A 21,382-nucleotide genomic window follows, 5' to 3' on the forward strand; every position below is an offset into this window, starting at 1 on the left:
TTCAAAGTATTATGGGATACTAAGGCAACTGATGTGAAGTCATTAGCTTCTTTATATGAGTTGCCCCAGTCCTGAAAATAGTTCTGGTGCAAACTTGTTTGCTTACACTTGGATAAAGGATTAAACTAAGTATATAATTCCTTGGTATCTTTAATTTACAGTATAACCAAGTGGGAAAACTTTCAACAACTTTCTCTAATCTAGAGTATTTTAATAATAAGGTGTGACACCTTTTGGCTACTCATATATGAAGTATCATCTCTGGGTGATACTGAGGTGATATTCCCACTGATGAGGCCTCAATAAAGATCAAAACCAGTCTGGGTAGTAAAGCTTCCCATTATGCATAGTATTATACATACCTGTAAGGATATTTACTTTGCATTATAAGGTACTAAGGCAAGTGATGTATGGATTCCCTTCGTCATGAGGGGAATCCTCAGTTGAAGGTGAGTTAGCCGATTTCATACAGTGGTAGCAGGGTTTTTCCTCCCAGAAACTCAGGTTTTTTCATCCCTCGTATAGATAAATTGTCCTTCAGAACACACTCAATTTACAGACAAAAATTACTGTTTTGTGATGAGTGATAGATGACGGTGATGGTAGTAGTGTCATAGTCAGAGAATTAAGTAATAGTGGAGAGGATTAGATGTATTTAGCATAGTAGAGTAGTGTGTGTGCCCTCCCACGATGAGTCCTTGGACTGCCTGGAGGTGTCACGTAATAATAATAAAAGTTATTAGCTCCTATGTACTAGTTGCCCCAATGATGAAAATACTTCACATGCAAACTTTGTTTGCTTACACTTGGATAAAGGATTAAACCAAGTATATAATTTCTTGGTATCTTTAATTTACAGTATAATCAAGTGGAAAAACTTCCAACAACTTTCTCTTGTAATAATCTAAACTTAATCATGCAGTACTCATTTAATAATATCCTGTATGTTCCTTGAGGGTACATATCAGTAATTTGATGTTGAAAAATCTAGAATTAATGTTTAAATTTCAAAAGGTTATATTAGCTCAAAATTAATGTCACTTACCTAAAATTTCAGTTCATTTAGGTTATTTCAGTTATTATTTGCCACATTCATAGTGAAGATTGCATATTAATTATCAATACAAAACTGGTATAGTGGAGAGCCAGCGAATGAACATAGTATGTGCAAGTAAAATTGGTTTTTACAATTAAAATTAAGTTTAAATCAAAAATTCTATCGGAAATTTAGAATTTTTTACCTTATACATAGTCCTTCAAACATAAAATGAGCCTGTTGCTGAAACCAATTTCTTAACTTTTACTTAAACTTTGAATTAAAAAAGCACTGTATATTGTAGTATTTCTTTAATTTACTGTGCTAGGAGAACAGTATCTGTCAGTTTTCCCCTTCCTCTCAGGCTGGCTGACTAATGCAGAGTAATGTTCATCACTTCTGTTCTCTTCCACTTTTTATTTGAAAATGATAGTTGTCACTGCGGAAGTTTCAGCTGATTTTAATGGTACATACTTTGCATATTTAGTGTGTTATAAAGATTTCAGATAAGTGATGTTAATTTAAGATAATCTAAAATTTCCAAATTATTTAAACATCATGTCTGAATTTTCATTTTTATAATTTCATACTCTTCTAGTTCTTTCCTTTTATTTCTCATTATTTTTTGCATTTCTACTTTTTCATGTTGTCATTTTGTGTGCTTTGAATGGTTTTTGCCAATCCTTCATGTTATGTCATCATTGTACGATTTCCTTTGTTTTGTTTCCAGTGAATTTCTTTTGTTCTATTTCTGTCAGTTTCTGTTAATTTTTTCATGATTTCTTTTGCATTATTTCCTGTGATTTATTTTATTTCTTGTTTTTTTGCTTTGTCATTTATGATTTCTTTTCTTTCACAGGAATGAAGTGCAAAGGGGTTGGGTCAGTATTTTTACCCAGAATTTACTATAGCAACCTTTGTATCACCCCAGGTTTGCTATAGCAATCACTACTATATCTGGTATGGTAAGATAGAAAATATTATACATCTTACCAGGGTATATAATAGTCCCATCCATTAAATAATATAATCGTTAATTATATAATAAAAAGTTATTATATAATAACTCTTCCATCCATTCTATTTAAAGTGCAAACTTAATAATTTAGTACTCTCATAATCATAATATCATGTATGCCCTTAGGAGTGTTTGTTTATATATATCATCATCATCAAATTCCTGACATTTACCCTCAAGGGATGTACAGGATATGACAGCACTACATGAAAAATTTACATCATTACTAACTTCTTACCTACAAATTTCTGCCAAATCAATCTGTTACTTGTCAAAGCTACAACATTGTCAGATCTTAGATTTTTTTATCTTTCTTCTAAGGCACTTTTTACTGTATCAATCCTCCTATATCTTGGTCTTCCTCTTGGCCTTTTTCCTGCCAACCTAGCAGAGAACACTTGTTTGGCTAGTCTTTCCTCACCCATTCTGTTTAAGTGACCATACCACCTGAGATTAGCTCTGTTAATGCATTCCTGGATGCTGACAATGTCAAGTTCTTTCCTAATATCCTCGTTTTTAATATGATATTGCCATTGATGCCATCTGTTCATGCCCCTAATCTTTCTCAGGACTCTCATATCTGCGGTCTCTAGTCTTTGGTCAAGTGTTTTACTTCTAACCCAGCTCTCAGATCCATAAGTTAAAACTGGTTTGAACACTGTCTTGTATACAGCTAATTTAGTGTTCCTACTAATTTCTCTCTTATTCCATATGAATTTATTCAGCTGACTTCCCACTATACCAGCTTTGCTGATTCTGTTGTCTATTTCTATATTTAATTTACCATCTTCAGTAAAAATCGTGCCTAAGTAGCTGAAATGTTTTACTTGTTCCACAGGTTCTCCATTCACAACACATTTGACATTTTCAATGATTCTGCCTATTTTCATTGTCATTGTCTTTTTATTGCTGACTTTCATACCATGTCTATCACAACAGTTATTCAATTTAGTCAGGGAATCTTGCAGACTTGTAGCGGATTTATTTAGAAGTATAACATCATCCGCATAAAGCAAAGAGCTGACATTAACATCTCCAATTTTGATATCAGGTTTAATACCACTTTCCTTCATAATATAATCCATATAGATAATGAATAACAGAGGTGATAATGTACATCCTTGTCTGACACCAGATTTAACATTAAACCATCTTCATGAACTTCCTTCAATTCTAACTGCTGACTTACAACTCAAATAAAGGCTAAGTATTGCTTGAATATAATGCCCCACTGACACCATACAAGTGTAGTGTATGGTGTCAGCTTCTCTCTTCGCACCTTGTCATATGCCTTTTCCAGATCTAAAAAACTTAAATACAGATCTCTGTTATATTCCCATGACTTTTCAATTATTTGTCGTAAAGTGAAGATCTGATCATGACAGCCTCTATTTGGCCTGAATCCAGCTTGTTCCTCACCAAGCTTCTCTTCTACAATCCTTCTCAACCGTTTCTCAAGTATACTGGCATAAATCTTACCAGGAACACTCAGTTGGGATATACCTCTGTAATTCTCACATTCAGTTTTTTTATATATGGGTACTATGAGAGCTCTGTTCTAATCATCTGAAATTCGTCCTTCTGTCCAGGCCCTCTTAACTATGCAGTGTAGCTACAGTAAAACTTTTATACCTCCATACTTGAGCATTTCTGGGCTGATATCATCTACTCCAGCTGTCTTTCCATGTTTCAGACTTTTGATGGCTTTTTCTACTTCAAGCATGGATATGTATTCCTGATTGCATGCCTGGTCAGTGTTAATTATCACTGTGCTCTCATCACTGCTAGTTTCATTTAGTAATTTTTCGAAGTAATTACTCCATACTTCAAGGATATCTTTTTCTCCAATTTACATATCACCTTTGCCATCTCTAATTCCTTTTACAGCACTCTTTCCTCCATTTCTGAGCTGCTTTAACAACCTCCAGAATATCTTGCCACCTTTTGATATTTATTTTCAATGTTCTTACCAAAGTCTTCTCATGACTTTGTTTAGCTAGTTTTACACAGTGTTTAGCTTTCTTATATTTGTCTCTGTATTCTCTAAGAGCAAAAGCTGACTTATTTGCCAGGAACTTTTGATATGCTTTCTTCTTTTCCTTCACTGCCTCTTTAACTTCCTGTGTCCACCATGGAGTTCTGATTTTTCTATCCTTGCAGATAACCTCACCACATGCCTCTCTGCCTGAATCAGTCAGGGTTTTCTTCAAGGCTTGCCACCGAATCTCCAAGGTTTGGTTCCTGTTCTCAAACTCTTCCATTTTTCTTCAATAATCTTTGTGTATTTTAGTCTACAGTTCACATCTGAGAGCTGCTCAACTTTTATTTGCTTTAAAACTGTCTTACACGTTATTCTTTTCAATATGAAATTCAATTTTATCCTGCTCAAGACTAAATAGTGATCGCTTCCAATTTCAAATCCTCTGTACACTCTGGTGTCCTGCACCAGGGAGAAAACATCACTATCAACAATAACATAGTCAATGAGACTTTTCTTATTCCTTGCCTCTTCTCTCCATGTGAATTTGTGCACATTTTCATGTTAGAACATGGTGTTAGTAATAACCAGTCCATGTCCTGAGCAGAAATCCAACAGATATTTGCCATTATTATTAGCTTTGCTCTTTTCTCCAAATTTTCCCAAAATATTTTTGTATGTCTGACAATCATTTCCTACTCTGCTATTTAGATCCCAACAAGGACCAATTTTTCATTGTGTCATTTTCTTTTTCTAAAGCCTCAAAAAATTCCTCCACTTCTACCTTAGGAGAACCTTCTGTGGGACCATAGGCACAAATAAGTCTCATTGTCCAGTTCCCCATTCTGATATTTGTCCACATCACTCTACTTGAAATTGCCTGCCATTCAAGAAGATTAGCTTCGTATTTTGTGTTGAATACTATGGCTATTTCTTCTTTTCCTTGATTGTCATTGCCTGAATATAACATTTTATATTTATTGCTCAGAAAGATCTCACCAGTTTTTGTCTTTTTTGTTTCAGTCACCCCTATTATGTCGATCTGGTACTTATCTAATTCATCAGCTAGCTCCATTTCTTTGCCATTTAGGCTTCTTATGTTGATAGTACCGATCTTCAATTCTGGTGATAATGAGTTGGGGTGTGTTTTAGGATTTGTTCCAGTAGCTGATTTTTCGCTGTTTTCCCTGGCGAAAACAATGGGGCGGGCCTTGTTTAACCGGCAATGCCCTAGCCAGCATGAAATTCTATCATGTTGTACCATCATTTAATATTGTGGTTTAAGCAAATAAGAATACAATTTGGTCAGCTAAATTCCAAATTGGCAGCCCATCCTCGTTTGTTCAGTATCCGGGTAGATACCTAACAGGGTGCACAACAAGGTGAGGATTGGACATTAGGTTAGAAGCCCTGTTCGGTTTTCGACATTGCTTTAAAGGCTATGTGGAGGTCTCCTCTCAGGTATTCAGCTTTGACCTTTAAGCACCCTGTTTATATATATATATATATAATTTTTTTTTTTAAGTTGTGAATTTAATCATTTACTCATAATAATTCTTAACGGTATAACCAACACCAAGAGAAAAAAATATTTATTAAAGTTACTAATATTTTGCTGGTTTTCTACCCAGCATCATCAGAGCAGAATGATAACTGTGACAAGCACACACTACTAAACTAAATAATTTTAGAAACAATTTAAATTGTAACTGACACCTAATGTCCTTAAGTGGTGCTTGCTTGCAGTAGGTGGGATAAATGCACATTTCATTTAGAGAAGCCCAGATATTAGGTCTTAAAATGATAGTCTCCCAGATCTTTGGTTAAATAATGCAACTTGTTGAGGTTGGGAGAGTGCTTCATTGCTGATTCTGAGAATAGCCTCAGAATCGGCTTCTATGAATTATAGATATTTTTCTCCAACTGATCCTATATGGAGGGATATCTAGAGCATGGTTTGCTTATCCAGATTTGCAACACTGATAAGCTAAACTGCGGACACAAGGAACTTTATACACTCCCAGCTATTCAAGAGAATGTATTCGATCTTCAAGAGAATGTATGAAAGTAGTAGCTATTTGGATGAAAGGTTTGCAAGTAGCATGAAGATCATATTTGCAGAGAACTTTGTCTGTTTTTTTCTGATGTGCCCCTTAACATATGGGATGGGAATTAGTTTACTGTGATCCTGTGTGTTAGGTGTAGGAGGAATGGAGTATGCATGTAATATTTTATGTGGGGCTGCAACCATTGCCTGAAAAGATCCCTGAGCTCAATTTCAAGGGCTATGTTCCTTGAACAAATAGCCCTGGCTCAGCAAATAAGAGTTTTGAGAATGCCATACTGTTGGGAAGGGTGGTGGTGTGATTGTTTATGTAAATACCTACCAGTATGAGTGGGTTTTTCTGAAGAGAGTGGAGAAGGATAATGAGCCATTAGGAAGTTCTGTCACTAATATATCTAAAAAGGAGAGACTATTATTACTTTCTTTTTCTATGGTGAAGTTTATTTTAGGATGTTAGCCATTAAGATGCACCAAAAATGTGTCTGGACCATGAGGCCAAACTCAAACACATCATCAACATAGCTCAGTCAACCTGTTGGTTTTAGTGTGGCTATGTTGAGTACTTGGTTTTCAAAATGCTCCATATAGAAGTTTCCTAAAGGGGGAAAAGAAGGGAACCCATAGTAGTCCAATCTAGCTGTTTATATATTTTTCCTTTCCACAGAAAATAGTCTGCATATATAGTGAATCTGAATAATTCAGTTATGTTGAGGGTGGAAATGTGGCTTAATATGGTCAGGGGTCTCTGTCAAAGGTCCTGTCCCTGATTTACGCTCACTCGTAGACACATGCCTCACCATGCAGGCGTTTGAAACCAAAATTTTACAGAATAGGTTAATTCTTATTCCGGGTGTCTGTAGATGTGTGTGTGTGTTCATGGGACTGGTTTGCCTGTTCTGAGGGACGGAAAACCCAAGTTTCCAGTATAAAAACCGTCTACCTCCATATGAGACTGGCTAACTCACCTTTAGTTGAAAGAGACCAGATAAAGGTTCCTCATCATGGACGAGAATCGAACCATGGTCTTTCTCAACAAAGGGGTTCATCCTGTCAAAGGTACATTAGTGAAAAGTGAGGTGATGCCAAAACTGACCATAATGTCAGAATCTATCAGAGTTTAATGTTTTAACCTCTCTACCGGCTGTGCTGGTAGAGAGGTTAAAAAATTGCACTTCTTATCCATGATATTCAATAGGTTAGTTTAATCCTTTATCCAAGTGTAAGCAAACAAACTTTGCACCTGAAGTATATTCAGGACTGAAGCAACTCTTGGTAAACATGGACCAAGCTCTCATCACTCCTTGTCTTAGTAATCTCCCAAAATGCGAAGTATATCTCCTTGTAGACATGTATAATGCTATGCGTTAAGGGACGGGCCACTACTCAGACTGGTTTCGACCTTTATTGAATGTTCAAGTACATGTCAAACTCCAAAAACTCAGCATTGTTCCTCTCAGTAACAAGCTCAAACTGCCACTAAGAAGAACTCTCAGAACTGGTTGGCTCTACATCGTGGGAGGCTCACCCCACCACCGAGCAGAGCCGCTCATTTGCTCATATATCATCTGAGGGGGTAACAGCAACAGCCGTGCCTCAGTTAACCTCACAGGCTACAGCATTGCCATTCATTACCTCCCCCACCCACCCAGGACCTGGTGACAACAACAGCCTAATCTCAGTTAAAACTTCATGGGCTACAGCATTGCCATTCTTCATCCAAGCTTCCAACCAGTTTTGACCTTTATTGAGGTCTCGTCAGTGGGAGCCTAACCGAGAAGTGGTGATACCAAGGTGGAAGCAATGGAGAAGTCATATTTACCTATACGAGTTGCCAAAATGTATCTCATCTTATTATTAAATTACTCTGGATTTAGTGAAAGATTAAGGAAATTTTTTTTCACTTAGTTAGACTATAATAAATTTAGTTTTCAGGTGTAAGCAAACTAAGTTTGCTTATACATGTCTGCAAGGAGATGTGCTTTGCATTATGGGAGATACTAAGACAAGGAGTGATGAGAGCTTGGTCCACCTTTACCACAAGTTGCCTCAGTTCTGAAGATACTTCAGGTGCAAACTTTGTTTGCTTAAACTTGGATGAAGGATTAAACTAAATTTATTATAGGCTAACCAAGTGGGAAAAAACTTTCAACATCTTTCTCTAAATCCAGAGTAATTTAATAATAAGGTGAGACACCTTTTGGCAACTCGTATAGGTAAATACGACTTCTCCACTTCTTCCACCTTGGTATCACCACTTCTGGGTCTGGCTCCCACTGACGTGACCTCAATAAAGGTCAAAGCCTGGGTAGTGGCCCTTCCCTTGATGCATAGCATTATATACATGTCTGCAAGGAGATGTGCTTTGCATTATGGGAGATACTAAGACAAGGAGTGATGAGAGCTTGGTCCACCTTTACCACAAGTTGCCTCAGTCCTGAAGATACTTCAGGTGCAAACTTTGTTTGCTTACACTTGGATAAAGGATTAAACTAATTTATTATAGTCTAACAGGCAGGAAAAAACTTCCAACATATTCAATAGGTGTTACAGAATTGTATATCCAGATTTTGCTGGTCGTCATGGCCGGTTGAGGTGTTAAAGTGCAAAGAATTTTTAATAGATGAGGGAGAATTGCCTATAAGAAAGGAAAGATTTGGATAAATGTTTATCCAGTTAGTAGGTAGTGCCACACCTTCTATGCTGTCTGCTGTTGGACAAAGGGGAGTATTGGGTTTGTGAAATTTAGTGACCCCTGTATATCCGGGATGGTTTGACATGATAAGGTTTAAATTTTTTTTGTAATTTCATTAGGCCAGGATGTAACTTTTTTTTAATAATTTGTACAAAGTAGCACAGTCGTGAAGTGACTTCACATGCAAACTTTGTTTGCTTACACTTGGATGAAACTAAGAATATAGCTTCTTGGCATCTTTAATTTATACTATAACCAAATGGAAAAACTTTCAACATCTATCTCTAATCCAGAGTATTTTAGTAATAAGGCGTGACACATTTTGACTACTTGTATGTAGAAATATAACCTTGGTATTGCTTCTGGTTCTGGCTCCCACTAATGAGACCATAATAAAGGTTGAAACCAGTCTGGGTAGTCTCCTTCCCATAATGCATAGCATTATACCTGTCCATAAGGATATATGCAGTGCATTATGGGATACTAAGGCAATTGATGTGAAGTCATTAGCCTCTATATACTGTACAGGTAAACCAGTTGTGAAGTGACTTCATGCGCAAACTTTGTTTGCTTATGCTTGGATAAAGGATGAAACCAAGAATATAACTTCTTGGCATCTTTAATTTATAGTACTAAAGTAAGTAATTGTAAAAACAATTTAAATTGTAACTGACAACTAAACCTTTATGTAATCTTTTGCATTCTCATAATATTCTACATACGTTATATCAAGAATTTGATCTTTTCAAAGTGCTTCAAGTAGAAGTTGGCTAGAAGTGGGGAGGGGAGCATAGCCTTATTTGTAGGTTTTGCTCATCTGTGAGAAGTAACTAGAGTAAATAGGAGATTTATAGAATGCAGTATTGCTGGTGAGTGTGGAGAATTAATCATGGTGTCCTAAAGAACATATTCATTTTATACTGATACATTCTCCTTCTCCCTCATTCAAACACAGTCCTCACCACTACCCAGATATTGTAGAACTTTAGAGTAGACAGTGAATTTATGTCAGAGTAAAACTTGTGGAACTGCAAACAATTTTCAGAGGCAGGTATTCCCTCCCTTACACACACACACACACACACACACACACACACACACACACACACACACACACACACACACACACACACACATTCTCGCTCTCTCTCTCTGCAATTTGGTTTATAAATTTTGATAAATTAATTTTTTTTAACTTGTTACTGGCCATTGGGATTTGCAACCAGATAGTGAAGTTATTTTAATGGGATTAACTTATATCAGTAAACTCCACATCAGAGGGCCTAATAAAACCAATATTGAGTGCAAAATTGGCCAGGTTCGACAAGTGAAAAGGAAGAACTTTGGTAGTGTTAGGTTAAGTAAATTACAAATTGTGTGGTGATGGAGGGTAAGAAATTGCATAATTGACTTACCATAGTAGAATTGTCAGATTGGCAAGGATGCACCAGAACTTGTGAATTGCAGGAGTACCGTCTTTCTGAATCTTTATTGGAGAAGTTTTGCTCTTGCAATTTAAAATGCACTTTGTGCATATTAATAAATTGGTAAAATAAACCTTTTGAGAATCTTTCTGATGAATATTAATTAATTTACAAAGTGGGTGGATTCAAGATGATTTGCACTGTTAATCTAAGAACTGTTAAATAAGTGAGATTTCTAGTTTGTATGAAAAGTATTTAACAGTAATTGTGTGTGTGTGTGTGTGTGTGTGTGTGTGTGTGTGTGTGTGTGTGTGTGTGTGTGTGTGTGTGTGCACACGCACATGCAGAACGTGTTGAGCATTGAATTTATTGGTTATGTGCCACCTGAAATCATATTCCATGACAATTGAGATACGTTTTTGGTCACATTTGTTGCAAGGGAACAGAAGCACAATAGTTAGTTGTCCTCTGATAGCAAAATTTGTATGATCTCTCTCTCCCTTCCCCTTGTATGAGTGGGAGATGAAATTTCAAGGTTTGGTATTTGACTCTTTCTCTACCATTAGGATCCTCCACATTTCTTTATCAGGATATGGACTTTCTCAGAAGCATATATTTTCATGTGTGAACTTCATAGATTGGATTTTTATTCCATTATTAGTATTGTTAATGTTTTATGTGTTGAAAGCAACATGTATGGGATGAAATAGGCAAATCATGATGCATATATTACTCTCTTGAAAAGGATTTAAAATTGAAACAATCTTTGTTGAACCTCTAGTGATTAATTGAGTATTTAATAAGATGGGTAAGTTATGGTAACTGTAATTAATTTACACTATGCTCAAGTCTTATAATTTTCTTCACAATATCTATATTCTTTCTATTAAATTTTGAATTATAATACAGTATTAAGTCAAGTTGCAATTTCCTTTCTTTGTGGTTATAGGTTATGTTTGCAACATGAGGCTCTGCTCAGATGTGTTTGGATTGCCTTCATGGCACATTCAAAACAGAACTTTCTCTTTGATTGTAACTGTAACAGACCCGAGTTTGAATGCATATAAGATACAAGGAACTTTTATAAAGACTTTTTAACTGCAAGTAAATTAGTCATAGTAGATATGAACATTTTCCCACTCCAAGAGCTCATGTTTTTACTCTTGCAAACACAGTCTGGAGTTACCTGAGTAACTAAAGACTTATGACTTTAACTTTACTTATATCACAAATATTAAACAATCATGAATACTTCAGTGTGCCACAAGTATTGCAGTATTGAAGCTTGCTTACCTCCCAGTTTGAAGTACAGTTTCTTTTAGTAAAACATTTGAAATTTAGTTTATTTTTGAAAGTGTTAAAACTTTGAAGATTTAAAAGTTTCAGAAGTGATTAAGATCTTATACGAATACAACCTTTGGTATAAGTTGTCTATAACTGACCGTTGTACTCTGTCTAGCTTTTACCATTTAGATAAAATGTCCCACACTGCTAGTAAATTCAATTTACTTAACAAATATTTTCCTTCATTATGTGCAGTGGTAAGCTTTAACCACCCAAACTATATTGATGAAATAGATGATATTTATACATTTTACCCTAATGGTATCCAAGTGTTAGTTTTAAAGGGTACTCTGTCCATTTTTTTATGGAATTGAGTTTTAGGTATATTTTACTGTTTTATTTTGTGCTCTTTTCAGTTGTGCAAAGCACTATCTCCTGTGTGTAATAATAAGTGGATTAGCCAGTTGGAAAGGGCACTATGTGCCATCATGATATCGAGGAAAGAGCACTAAGTGGACAAGTAGCTGTTTATTTTGGATGCGTAAAAAAAATGGACATAGTGCCCTTTACCTCTGGTATACACAGATGTGTAAACACATCGAAGCCAGTAATGGTTAAAATAGTAAGCATTGTTGCTATGGGACTTCATCCAAGGGTCTTCCATAGTTCATTATTCTTGTTGAAAGGCTTATATGCCGGTTAAAAATGATAACTAATAATTAAGGAATTGACTGTGTTACTCAATCATAATGACTACACAGATAAGCTTAAGGCTTTACTATTAGATCGAGCTACTTACCTCCCCATCGAATACAATCCCACCAACTCACAAATTAAACTCCATAGGCTCCTTAAGAAGGTTACTTCTTGGCCTGTGGAGATTACTAACAGACTAAAACCATATAACGGTAAACCCCCCTGTATATATGGGCTCCCAAAAATACACAAAGAAAATGTGCCATTACGTCCCATAGTGGATGGCATTGATTCCCCCACTTACAAACTAGCTAAGTATTTAGCCAAAGCGCTCTCATGCTATACTGGCAATACACCATCACACATAAAAAAACTCAACCCACTTCAAAGCCAGTATAGAAAACCTTACACTCCAACATAATGACATAATGGTCAGTTTTGACGTCTCCTCCTTATTCACAAATGTCCCCCTCAAAGAAACCTTAGAGCTAATCCAAACTAAATTTCCTCCCGATATCTCAGCCCTATTTCAGTTCACAATGAACTCAGGCTATTTCATTTGGCAGGAAAAATTCTACAAACGGATAGAGGGGACAGCCATGGGTTCACCACTTTCCCCACCCTTGGCCAACTTCTTTATGGAGACTTTTGAAGAGAAAGCCTTAAACTCATCCCCACAAAAACTTACCATATGGCTTCGCTACGTTGATGATGTGTTCGCTATTTGGCCACATGGCCTGGATACACTCCTCTCCTTCTTAACACACTTAAGCAACCAACACCCTAAGATCAAGTTCACCCTAGAAAAAGAGAAAAACAATAGCCTCCCCTTCCTAGACACACTAGTCACCCGCCAACCTGATGGAACCTTGGTTTTCTCAGTTTATAGAAAACCCACCCATACAGGCAGATACATTCACCAACAATCCCCCCCTCCCTCACAACAATATGGAGTTATTATGACACTATTCAACAGGGCAAAACTTATCTGTTCAAATGGTTAAGTCCTAACCACTGAACTAAATCACACATCCTTAACACTTTCTCAGCCAATGCTACCCCCCCCCCCCCCAAAAAAAAAATCCAAAAAATACTTAAACCAGTTATCCACAACCCACCTCCCCCCCCCCCCTTCACAAAAAAGATTACTCTAAATCCATCACCATCCCCTACATCCGAGGCACCTCGGAAAAAATCAACAAAATCCTAAAAAAACATGACTTAACCACCTGTTACAGACTATATAGAAAATTGGCATCCCTTTTCTGCACCACTAAAGACCAACCACTTCCCCTAGACCTACCTGATGTATACCAGGTCCCTTGCAGCTGTAAATTGTCCTACTGTGGCCAAACAGGCAGGACAGCAAATATCAGAATCTCAGAACACAAGGACCACATCCGATTTCACCAGTACAGCCACTCTGGGCTTGCAGACCATGCTCTGGATACCCGCCACAGAATAAGGTGTAAGAAAGCCACAGTAATACACCGCAGCAAGTTCAAATATGAAAGACTATTCATGGAATCAGCCTCATTCAATTTACTTAGGAACATGCCAAACCTTAACAAATTTGGGTGCATAAGACTGCCCCAAATTTGAGAAACATATATCAGAAGAACTTCAGCCCAAAGGCCAATAACTACCTATATAGCCTGCCAGGGGGCACCATCAGGACTTTAGGAAAACAGTAGCTTCCTCACTTTGTTTCTCATTTGCTGTTATGTAGCACTTGCGTGCACCTGTTCTTTATTTTAAGTTCCCAAGAAGATGGCAACGTGACGTTGCCGAAATATCGGAAAGTGTTTATTAAATTTGGTTTTAATTTATATTTCTAGTGTACGCTGTCAATTCCTTAATTATTAGTTATCATAGTTCATTATATACCGTTATTTTATTATGGCAGTGTTCACTAAAGTGAGTATCTGCTGTATCCTTTATATTGATAATATTTAATTGAAAATTATTTTTAACTCCTACTCTGATCATTGAATGAAATATATATTTTAAGAGTTATGTACTTCTTAAAATTAAGTTTTTTTTTTGTTAATATTTTTTCCATAGATCAAACTCTTTCTGCAGCTCGTCTCACACCAGTAAAATTTATGTGTCCTCACTTGATTGCTTGTTTCAGTAATAGTGGAATGTTGATCAAAGTTCTTCCTAGTCATACATCTGTACAGCCAGGAACTGTAGAAATCCATGATGTTCAGGTAAAATTTATTGTAATTTGAACACAAATATAAAAAAATTGCTTGAAAAAAAAAACTTCTATTGACAGGTATGAAATCATCTGATGTTCAATATAGATTTACTTACATGATTGATAGGTCCTTTTTTTATTGAGCTTGTTTTATACTTAGATTTCTTCTAATCCTTGCCATGCACCACTGGACCTATATCATTGAGGTGAAGAGGTTTTGCAACTTCTTGTGTGGAGTTAATATAAAATGATGAAAGTATATAAAAACCATATACTTTTTCATCTTGCACACACAGACATGTATTATAAATATATACATATTTAAGCAACATATGTATCTCAAATATTTTTTTTTGCATGATTGGTTTCAAAATAAAATGACTTCCAGTACACAGGAATATTTGACTGTATTGAATTTACAAAATATTTGTCTAACTGGGAACATTTTCATGAGGCTGATTTTCTTTACCTATAACTGCTTATATTACAAAAATAAGCTAGTCACACAATAGCCTACCTACACTTCGGTTAACAGGGAAGTATCATCACCATGGTGTTGGGAAAGTACAGGTTTCTAAATATAGTGTTGCTTCAAATAAAATATTGAGTAATTATTATATGTGATTTTTACTATGGAAGACGTAGTTAAAGATCATCATCAAACTCCTGATGTATACTCTCATGGGGTGTACAAGATATGATAGTACTACATGAAAAATTTACATGATTACTAACTTCCTATCTACAATTTTCCTCCAAATCAGGCCGTTATCTGTCAAGAATCCAACATTATCAAATCTTATATTTCTATCTTCTAAGGCACTTTTTACTGTATCAATCCACCTATATACACACCAATCCACCTCTGGGTCTTTTTCCTGCCAACCTGACAGAGAACACTTGTTTTGCTAATCTTTCCTTGCCCATTCTGTTTAAGTGACAATACCACCTGAGATTAGCTCTGCTAACGCATTCCTGGATGCTGATAATGTCAAGTTCTTTCCTAATATCCTCGTTTTTAATATGATATTGCCATTGATGCCATCTGTTCACACCTATTATCTTTCTCAGGGCTCTCATATCTGTGGTCTCTAGTCTTTGGTCAAGTGTTTTACTTCTGACCCAGCTCTCAGATCCATAAGTTAAAACTGGTTTGAACACTGTCTTGTATACAGCTAATTTCGTGTTCCGTCTAATTTCTCTCTTATTCCATATGAATTTATTCACTTGACTTCCTACCATATACCAGCTTTATTAATTCTGTTGTCTATTTCCATATTTAATTTACAATCTTCACTAAACATCGTGTCTAACTAAGTAGGTGAAAAGTTTTACTTGTTCCACAGGTTCTCCGTTCACGACGCAGTTAACATTTTCAACTATTCTGCCTATTTTCATTGTCTTTGTCTTTTTATTGACCTTCATATCATATCTATTATAACAGTTCTTCAATTTAGTCAGGGAATCTTGCAGACTTGTAGCGGATTTATTGATAAGTATAACATCGTCTGCATATAGCAAAGAGCTGACATTAACATCTCCAATTTTGATATCATGTTTAATACCACTTCATAATGTGATCCATATAGATAATAACAGAGGGGGATAATGTACATCCTTGTTTCACACCAGATTTAACATTAAACCATCTTCCTGTACTTCCTTCAATTCTAACTGCTGACTTACAACTCAAATAAAGACTAAATATTGCTTGATATAATGCCCTATTGACATCATATAACTGTAGCGTATTGAATAACTTCTCTTTTGGAACCTTGTCATATGCCTTTTCCAGATCTACAAAACTTAAATAGAGATCTTTGTTATATTCCCTTGATTTCTCAACTAATTGTAACAATGCAGTGCAGCCACTGCAAGACTTTTATATCACCATACTTCAGCGTTTCTGGTCGAATATCATCTACTCCTGCTGCCTTTCCACATTTCAAGCCTTTGATGGCTTTTTCTACTTCAAGTATGGATATGTATTCCTGACTGTATGCCTGTTGAGCACTTTTTACCACTGTGCTATCACTGCTTGTTTCATTCAGCAATTTCTGAAGTAATTACTCCATACTTCAAAGATATCTTTTTCTGCAATTTTCATGTCATCTTTATCATCTCTAACTTCTTTTACAGCACTCTTTCCTCCATTTCTAAGCTTCTTCAACAACCTCCAGAATATTTTGCCACCTTCTTGATATTTATTTTCAATGTTCTTGCCAAAGTCCTTCCATGACTTTTGTTTAGCTAGTTTTACACAGTGTTTAGCTTACTTACATTTGTCTCTGTATTCTCTAAGAGCTCAAGCTGACTTATTTGCCAGCAACTTTTGATATGCTTTCATCTTTTCCTTCACTGCCTCTTTAACTTCCTGTGTCCACCATGGAGTTCTGATTTTTCTATCCTTACAGACAACCTCACCACATGCCTCTCTGGCTGAATCAATCAAGATTTTCTTCAAGGCTTGTCATTGAATTTCTGAGGTTTGGTTGCTGTTCTCAAACTCTTTCATTTTTTCTTCAATAATCTTTGTGTAGTTTAGTCTACAGTTCACATCTGAGAGCTGCTCAACTTTTATTCACTTTAAAACTGTCTTACATGTTATTCTTTTCAATATGAAATTCAATTTTATCCTGCTCAAGACTAAATAGTGATTACTTCCAATTTCAAATACTCTGTACACTCTGGTGTCCTGCACCAGGGAGAAAACATCACTATCAACAATAACAAATTCAAGAGACTTTTCTTATTTCTTGACACTTCTCTCCATGTGAATTTGTGCACATTTTTATGTTGGAACATGGTGTAATTAATTACCAGTCGATGTCCTGAGCAGAAATCCAACAGGTATTTGCCATTATTATTGGCTTTTCTCTTTTCTCCAAATTTTCCCAATATATTTTTGTATGTCTGACAATCATTTCCCACTCTGCTATTTAGATCCCCAACAAGGATCAACTTTTTCCTTTTTCATTGTGTCAGCTGCTTTCTCTAAATCCTCAAATTCCTCCACTTCTACCTTAGTAGAACCTTCTGTGGGAATATAGGCCCAAATCAGTCTCATCGTCCAGTTGCCCATTCTGATATTTGCCCACATCACTCTACTTGAGACTGCCTGCCATTCAAGAAGATTAGACTCTTATTTAGTGTTGAATACAGTGGCTACTCCTTCTTTTCCTTGGTTGTCATTGCCTGAATATAACATTTTGTATTTATTGTTCAGAGAGATCTCACCAGTTTTTGTCTTTTTTGTTTCAGTCACCCCTATTATGTTGTTCTGGTACTTATCTAATTCCTCAGCTAGCTCCATTTCTTTGCCATTCAGGCTTTGTATGTTGATAATACCAGATCTTTAAATCTGGTGATGTTGAGTGGTTGTGTTTTTTCAGATTTGTTCCAGTAGTTGACTTTTTGCTGTTCACCCTGGTTCTCTGGTGAAAACAACAGGGGCCTTGTTTAACTGGGCGACACCCCAGCCGGCATGAAATTTTATCACGTTGTACCATCATTTTGTAATTTGGTTTAAGCCAATAAGAATACAATTTGGTTGACTAAATCCCAAATTGGTAGCCCATCCTCGTTCGTCCAGTATCCAGGTAAATACCCAACAGGAAGGTGAGTATTTTCCAAATCTACAAAACTTAAATACAGATCTTTGTTATAATCCCATGATTTCTGATCTATTTGTCGTAAAGTGAATATCTGATCCTGATAGCCTCTATTTGGCCTGAATCCAACTTGTTCTTCACAAAGCTTCTCTTCCATAATCGTTCTCAACTGTTTCTCAAGTATACTTGCATATATCTTACCCAGAACACTCAGTAGAGAAATACCTCTGTAATTCTCATATTCAGTTTTATTTCATTTTTTATATATGGGCACTATGAGAGCTCTACTCCAATTATCTGGAATTTGTCCTTCTGTCCAGGCCCTCTGAATTATGCAGTGCAGCCACTGTAAGACTTTTCTACCGCTTTCAGGACCAGAAGGGTATGAAGTAATACAAAGTTTTTAGGTATTAAAATGACTTTATTAGGTATCTATTTAACATAAAACATCATCATTATGTAGGGAAAAAAAGTAGGTTTTATAGAATATCAAAGGACACGTATCCCAATGGATGTAAAGGGTTGCAAATAAGTTAAAATTTATTTGCATATGTCCCATGGTCCTGAAAGGAATACCATTCTTCAGTATTTCTGGTCAAATATCATCTACTCCTGCTGCCTTTCCACGTTTCAGGCTTTTGATGACTTTTTGTACTTCAAGTATGGATATGTATTCCTGACTGCATGCCTGGTCAGTGTTTTTTTACCACTGTGCTGTCGTTACTTCTTGTTTCATTTAGCAATTTTTCAAAGTAATTGCTCCATACATCAAGGATATCTTTTTCTCCTGTTTTCATGTCACCTTTACCATCTCTACCAATTATATATTTGGTTTAATCCTTTATCCAAGTGTAAGCAAACAAAGTTGGCGCCTGAAGTATTTTCAGGACTGAGGCAACTCGTGGCAAAAGTGATATAGCTTCTCATCACTTCCCCTAGGGCAAAGCACATGTTCTTGCAGACATGTGTAATGCTATGCACTAAGGGAAGTTGCCCCAGGTTTTCAGGATCAGATTTCTTTAAGAAAAAGATATAATTGGGAAATTTTGAGAATATAACAAGGATCTGTATTAAAGTTTTGTCGAAAATGCTACATAATACTGTTCATAATGCTACAATTATATAATGTAAATGGGATGTTATATTGAGTAATGCATAGTCTGCATTTGGGTAGTAAGTCAGCAGTTAGGGAGATAAGGCATAGGAAGATGATGTGAAATCAGATTGGGTGAACACTGTCTCTACTCTTTTTCACTATTTGTGTGGTGTTAGATTCTGAATGAAGGAATCTTGCAAAGAAATCATTCATTCAGAATCTAACATACTAAACTTACTAACAAAGAGAAATACCTGCACATCAGCTGAAATTAAAAGTGAAACTTCTTCACTTTATGTATAAAATTGCAATCTTTTTCTTATGTTCCATGTACTTTAATCTTTTGATCACTACTAAGATCGAATTAGAGAATGTTTTTAAGGAGGAATTTTGTTAATATTAATTTAAGCCTCACTTTAGCTGTATAAAATGATCATGAGTCACTAGAGATTAAATAATAATTCTTAGAAAGTATACTACTACACGTGTCCAGCGTAACGCTGGCGGCAGTAACTTACATGGAACGTACGTCGATGCGTATTCCGTGAATCCAAGAGCATAACAGCGTTGAGGGGGGGATGAAGCATCTGTGCTAAGATAAGATGTCGGACAGCGAGCTTTCTTGAGAATGGAGTAGGATTCTACGCAGAGCTGAAGGTAAAATTTCCAGTCCTAGCAGAGTCAAGCCGTCGCTGAAAAGTCCCATCGAAATGTATCCTGAAACAGAGATTCGAGTCCGTTTTCGTCAGAAATCATGAAGATAGCGTAACCCCTACACTGACATAAAGACAGCCAATAGACAAAAAGTAACCAGACGTACACGTGGTTCTGAAAGATGTGGAAAAAAAGTTCGGTAAAGTAAAATTACTCTATTTTGTGTATAAAAAATTCCTTAGAAGAGAAATATGTGAATGTAAATTAAGAACATTATTCTAAAGAACTTTGTGGACAGTCTCTAATTAGAAAGTTAACCTCCTTTGAGAGTAAGAAGAATTGTTTGGAAGAGATCTTTTGTGTTGTATGTGATAGGATTAACTTAACAAGATTAGAATTGTGGATTTTTAATAACTGAGTAACTTTAGAATGCTTGTTTATATCATCTTATGAATAGCGTTGCAGAAAGGAAATTTAGCTTAACTTCATATCATTTGCAATCTATCCCAAATTTCGATTACTGTGTTTTACGATGTGTCATAACCATTGATTTAATTTAGAATATGTTAACCTCTTAACTCGAGTTTTTTATTTAGTATTGAGTCAAATTGAGTGTATGAATTTTTGTGTATTCTGTTTAGATATTCCAATAAACATGTCATATTTACCTAAACCTGAGTCATGCCTGATTACGATTCCAAACTACCACTTATAAAAATAGAACCTATTTTGGTGGGAAGGAATTAGAAAGTGTATATAATTGTAGATTTAGGTCACGACTGCAATAATCTGAATCTATACGGCAGTGTTAAAGTAAGATATTGTGTAAGAAAGCCTCAGAATCTAGTATTGTCTCCCTGAGCAAGGATCCTTTTCTGCTATAGGATACTGGCTGGTGCAGCAAAATATAAATTCGCCAGTATCCGAAGAGGAAACAATCCTAAACATAAGCATATTAGGCCCGATATCTGACGAAGTAAAATAGAAAGATAGAATAGGAAGATATAAAACAGAATATATTGAGAAAGTAACGACCTAACAATAGAACAGCCAGTAGGATTTTAATTGAATAAGGTTTTAAATAAGTATAAATCACATAAATATAAATAACTAACAGTAAATAACATTATGAAGTGACATTGAGCTTGATATCAAAAATGAAGATGTTAATCTCACTCTGCTTTGTACAGATGATGTTACACTTAAATAACTCCAATAAGTACTGAAAAAAAGAGAGCCAAAAGGCTTCACTTTGATGATGCAAAATTATTCAAATTAAGTGGATATTGAATCCAACATTATTTCAAAGCCGAATATAGAAACTATAAACGTTTCGACAGATCCAAGCATAAGCAAACCTTTCATGACAAGGGCAACTCATAGTAAAGGTGGAGTAAGCCTTGCTCACTATCCTTAGTATATCCATAATGTAAAACACATCTCCTAGTGGACATATATGATGTAATACATTATGGGGATGAGTGGGTCACTATCCAGACCAGTTTTGACCTTTGTTGAGGTCTTGTCAGTGGGAACCAGACCTAGATGTAAATACTCAGGTTGAAGGGATGCAGAACATACTTTACCATACGAGTTGCCAAAAAAAGGTGTCACATCACAAAAAA

General features: G+C 35.9%; 1 protein-coding gene across 1 annotated transcript in view; it reads left to right on the plus strand.

Moving 5' to 3' along the window:
- Sec16 (endoplasmic reticulum export factor secretory 16) overlaps window positions 1-21,382 on the plus strand; it is a 627,195-nt gene that overhangs the window by 246,971 nt on the left and 358,842 nt on the right. The window contains exon 14 of the mRNA XM_090400384.1: window positions 14,258-14,406. Coding sequence (XP_090256510.1) covers window positions 14,258-14,406 — 149 coding nt within the window. The remainder of the gene's footprint in view (window positions 1-14,257; window positions 14,407-21,382) is intronic.

The sequence above is a fragment of the Typopeltis vanoorti genome, chromosome 1 (assembly GCF_054136105.1).
Source record: "Typopeltis vanoorti isolate ZY-2024b chromosome 1, IOZ_Tvanoo_1.0, whole genome shotgun sequence".
Classification (NCBI taxonomy): Eukaryota; Metazoa; Arthropoda; class Arachnida; order Uropygi; family Thelyphonidae; genus Typopeltis; species Typopeltis vanoorti.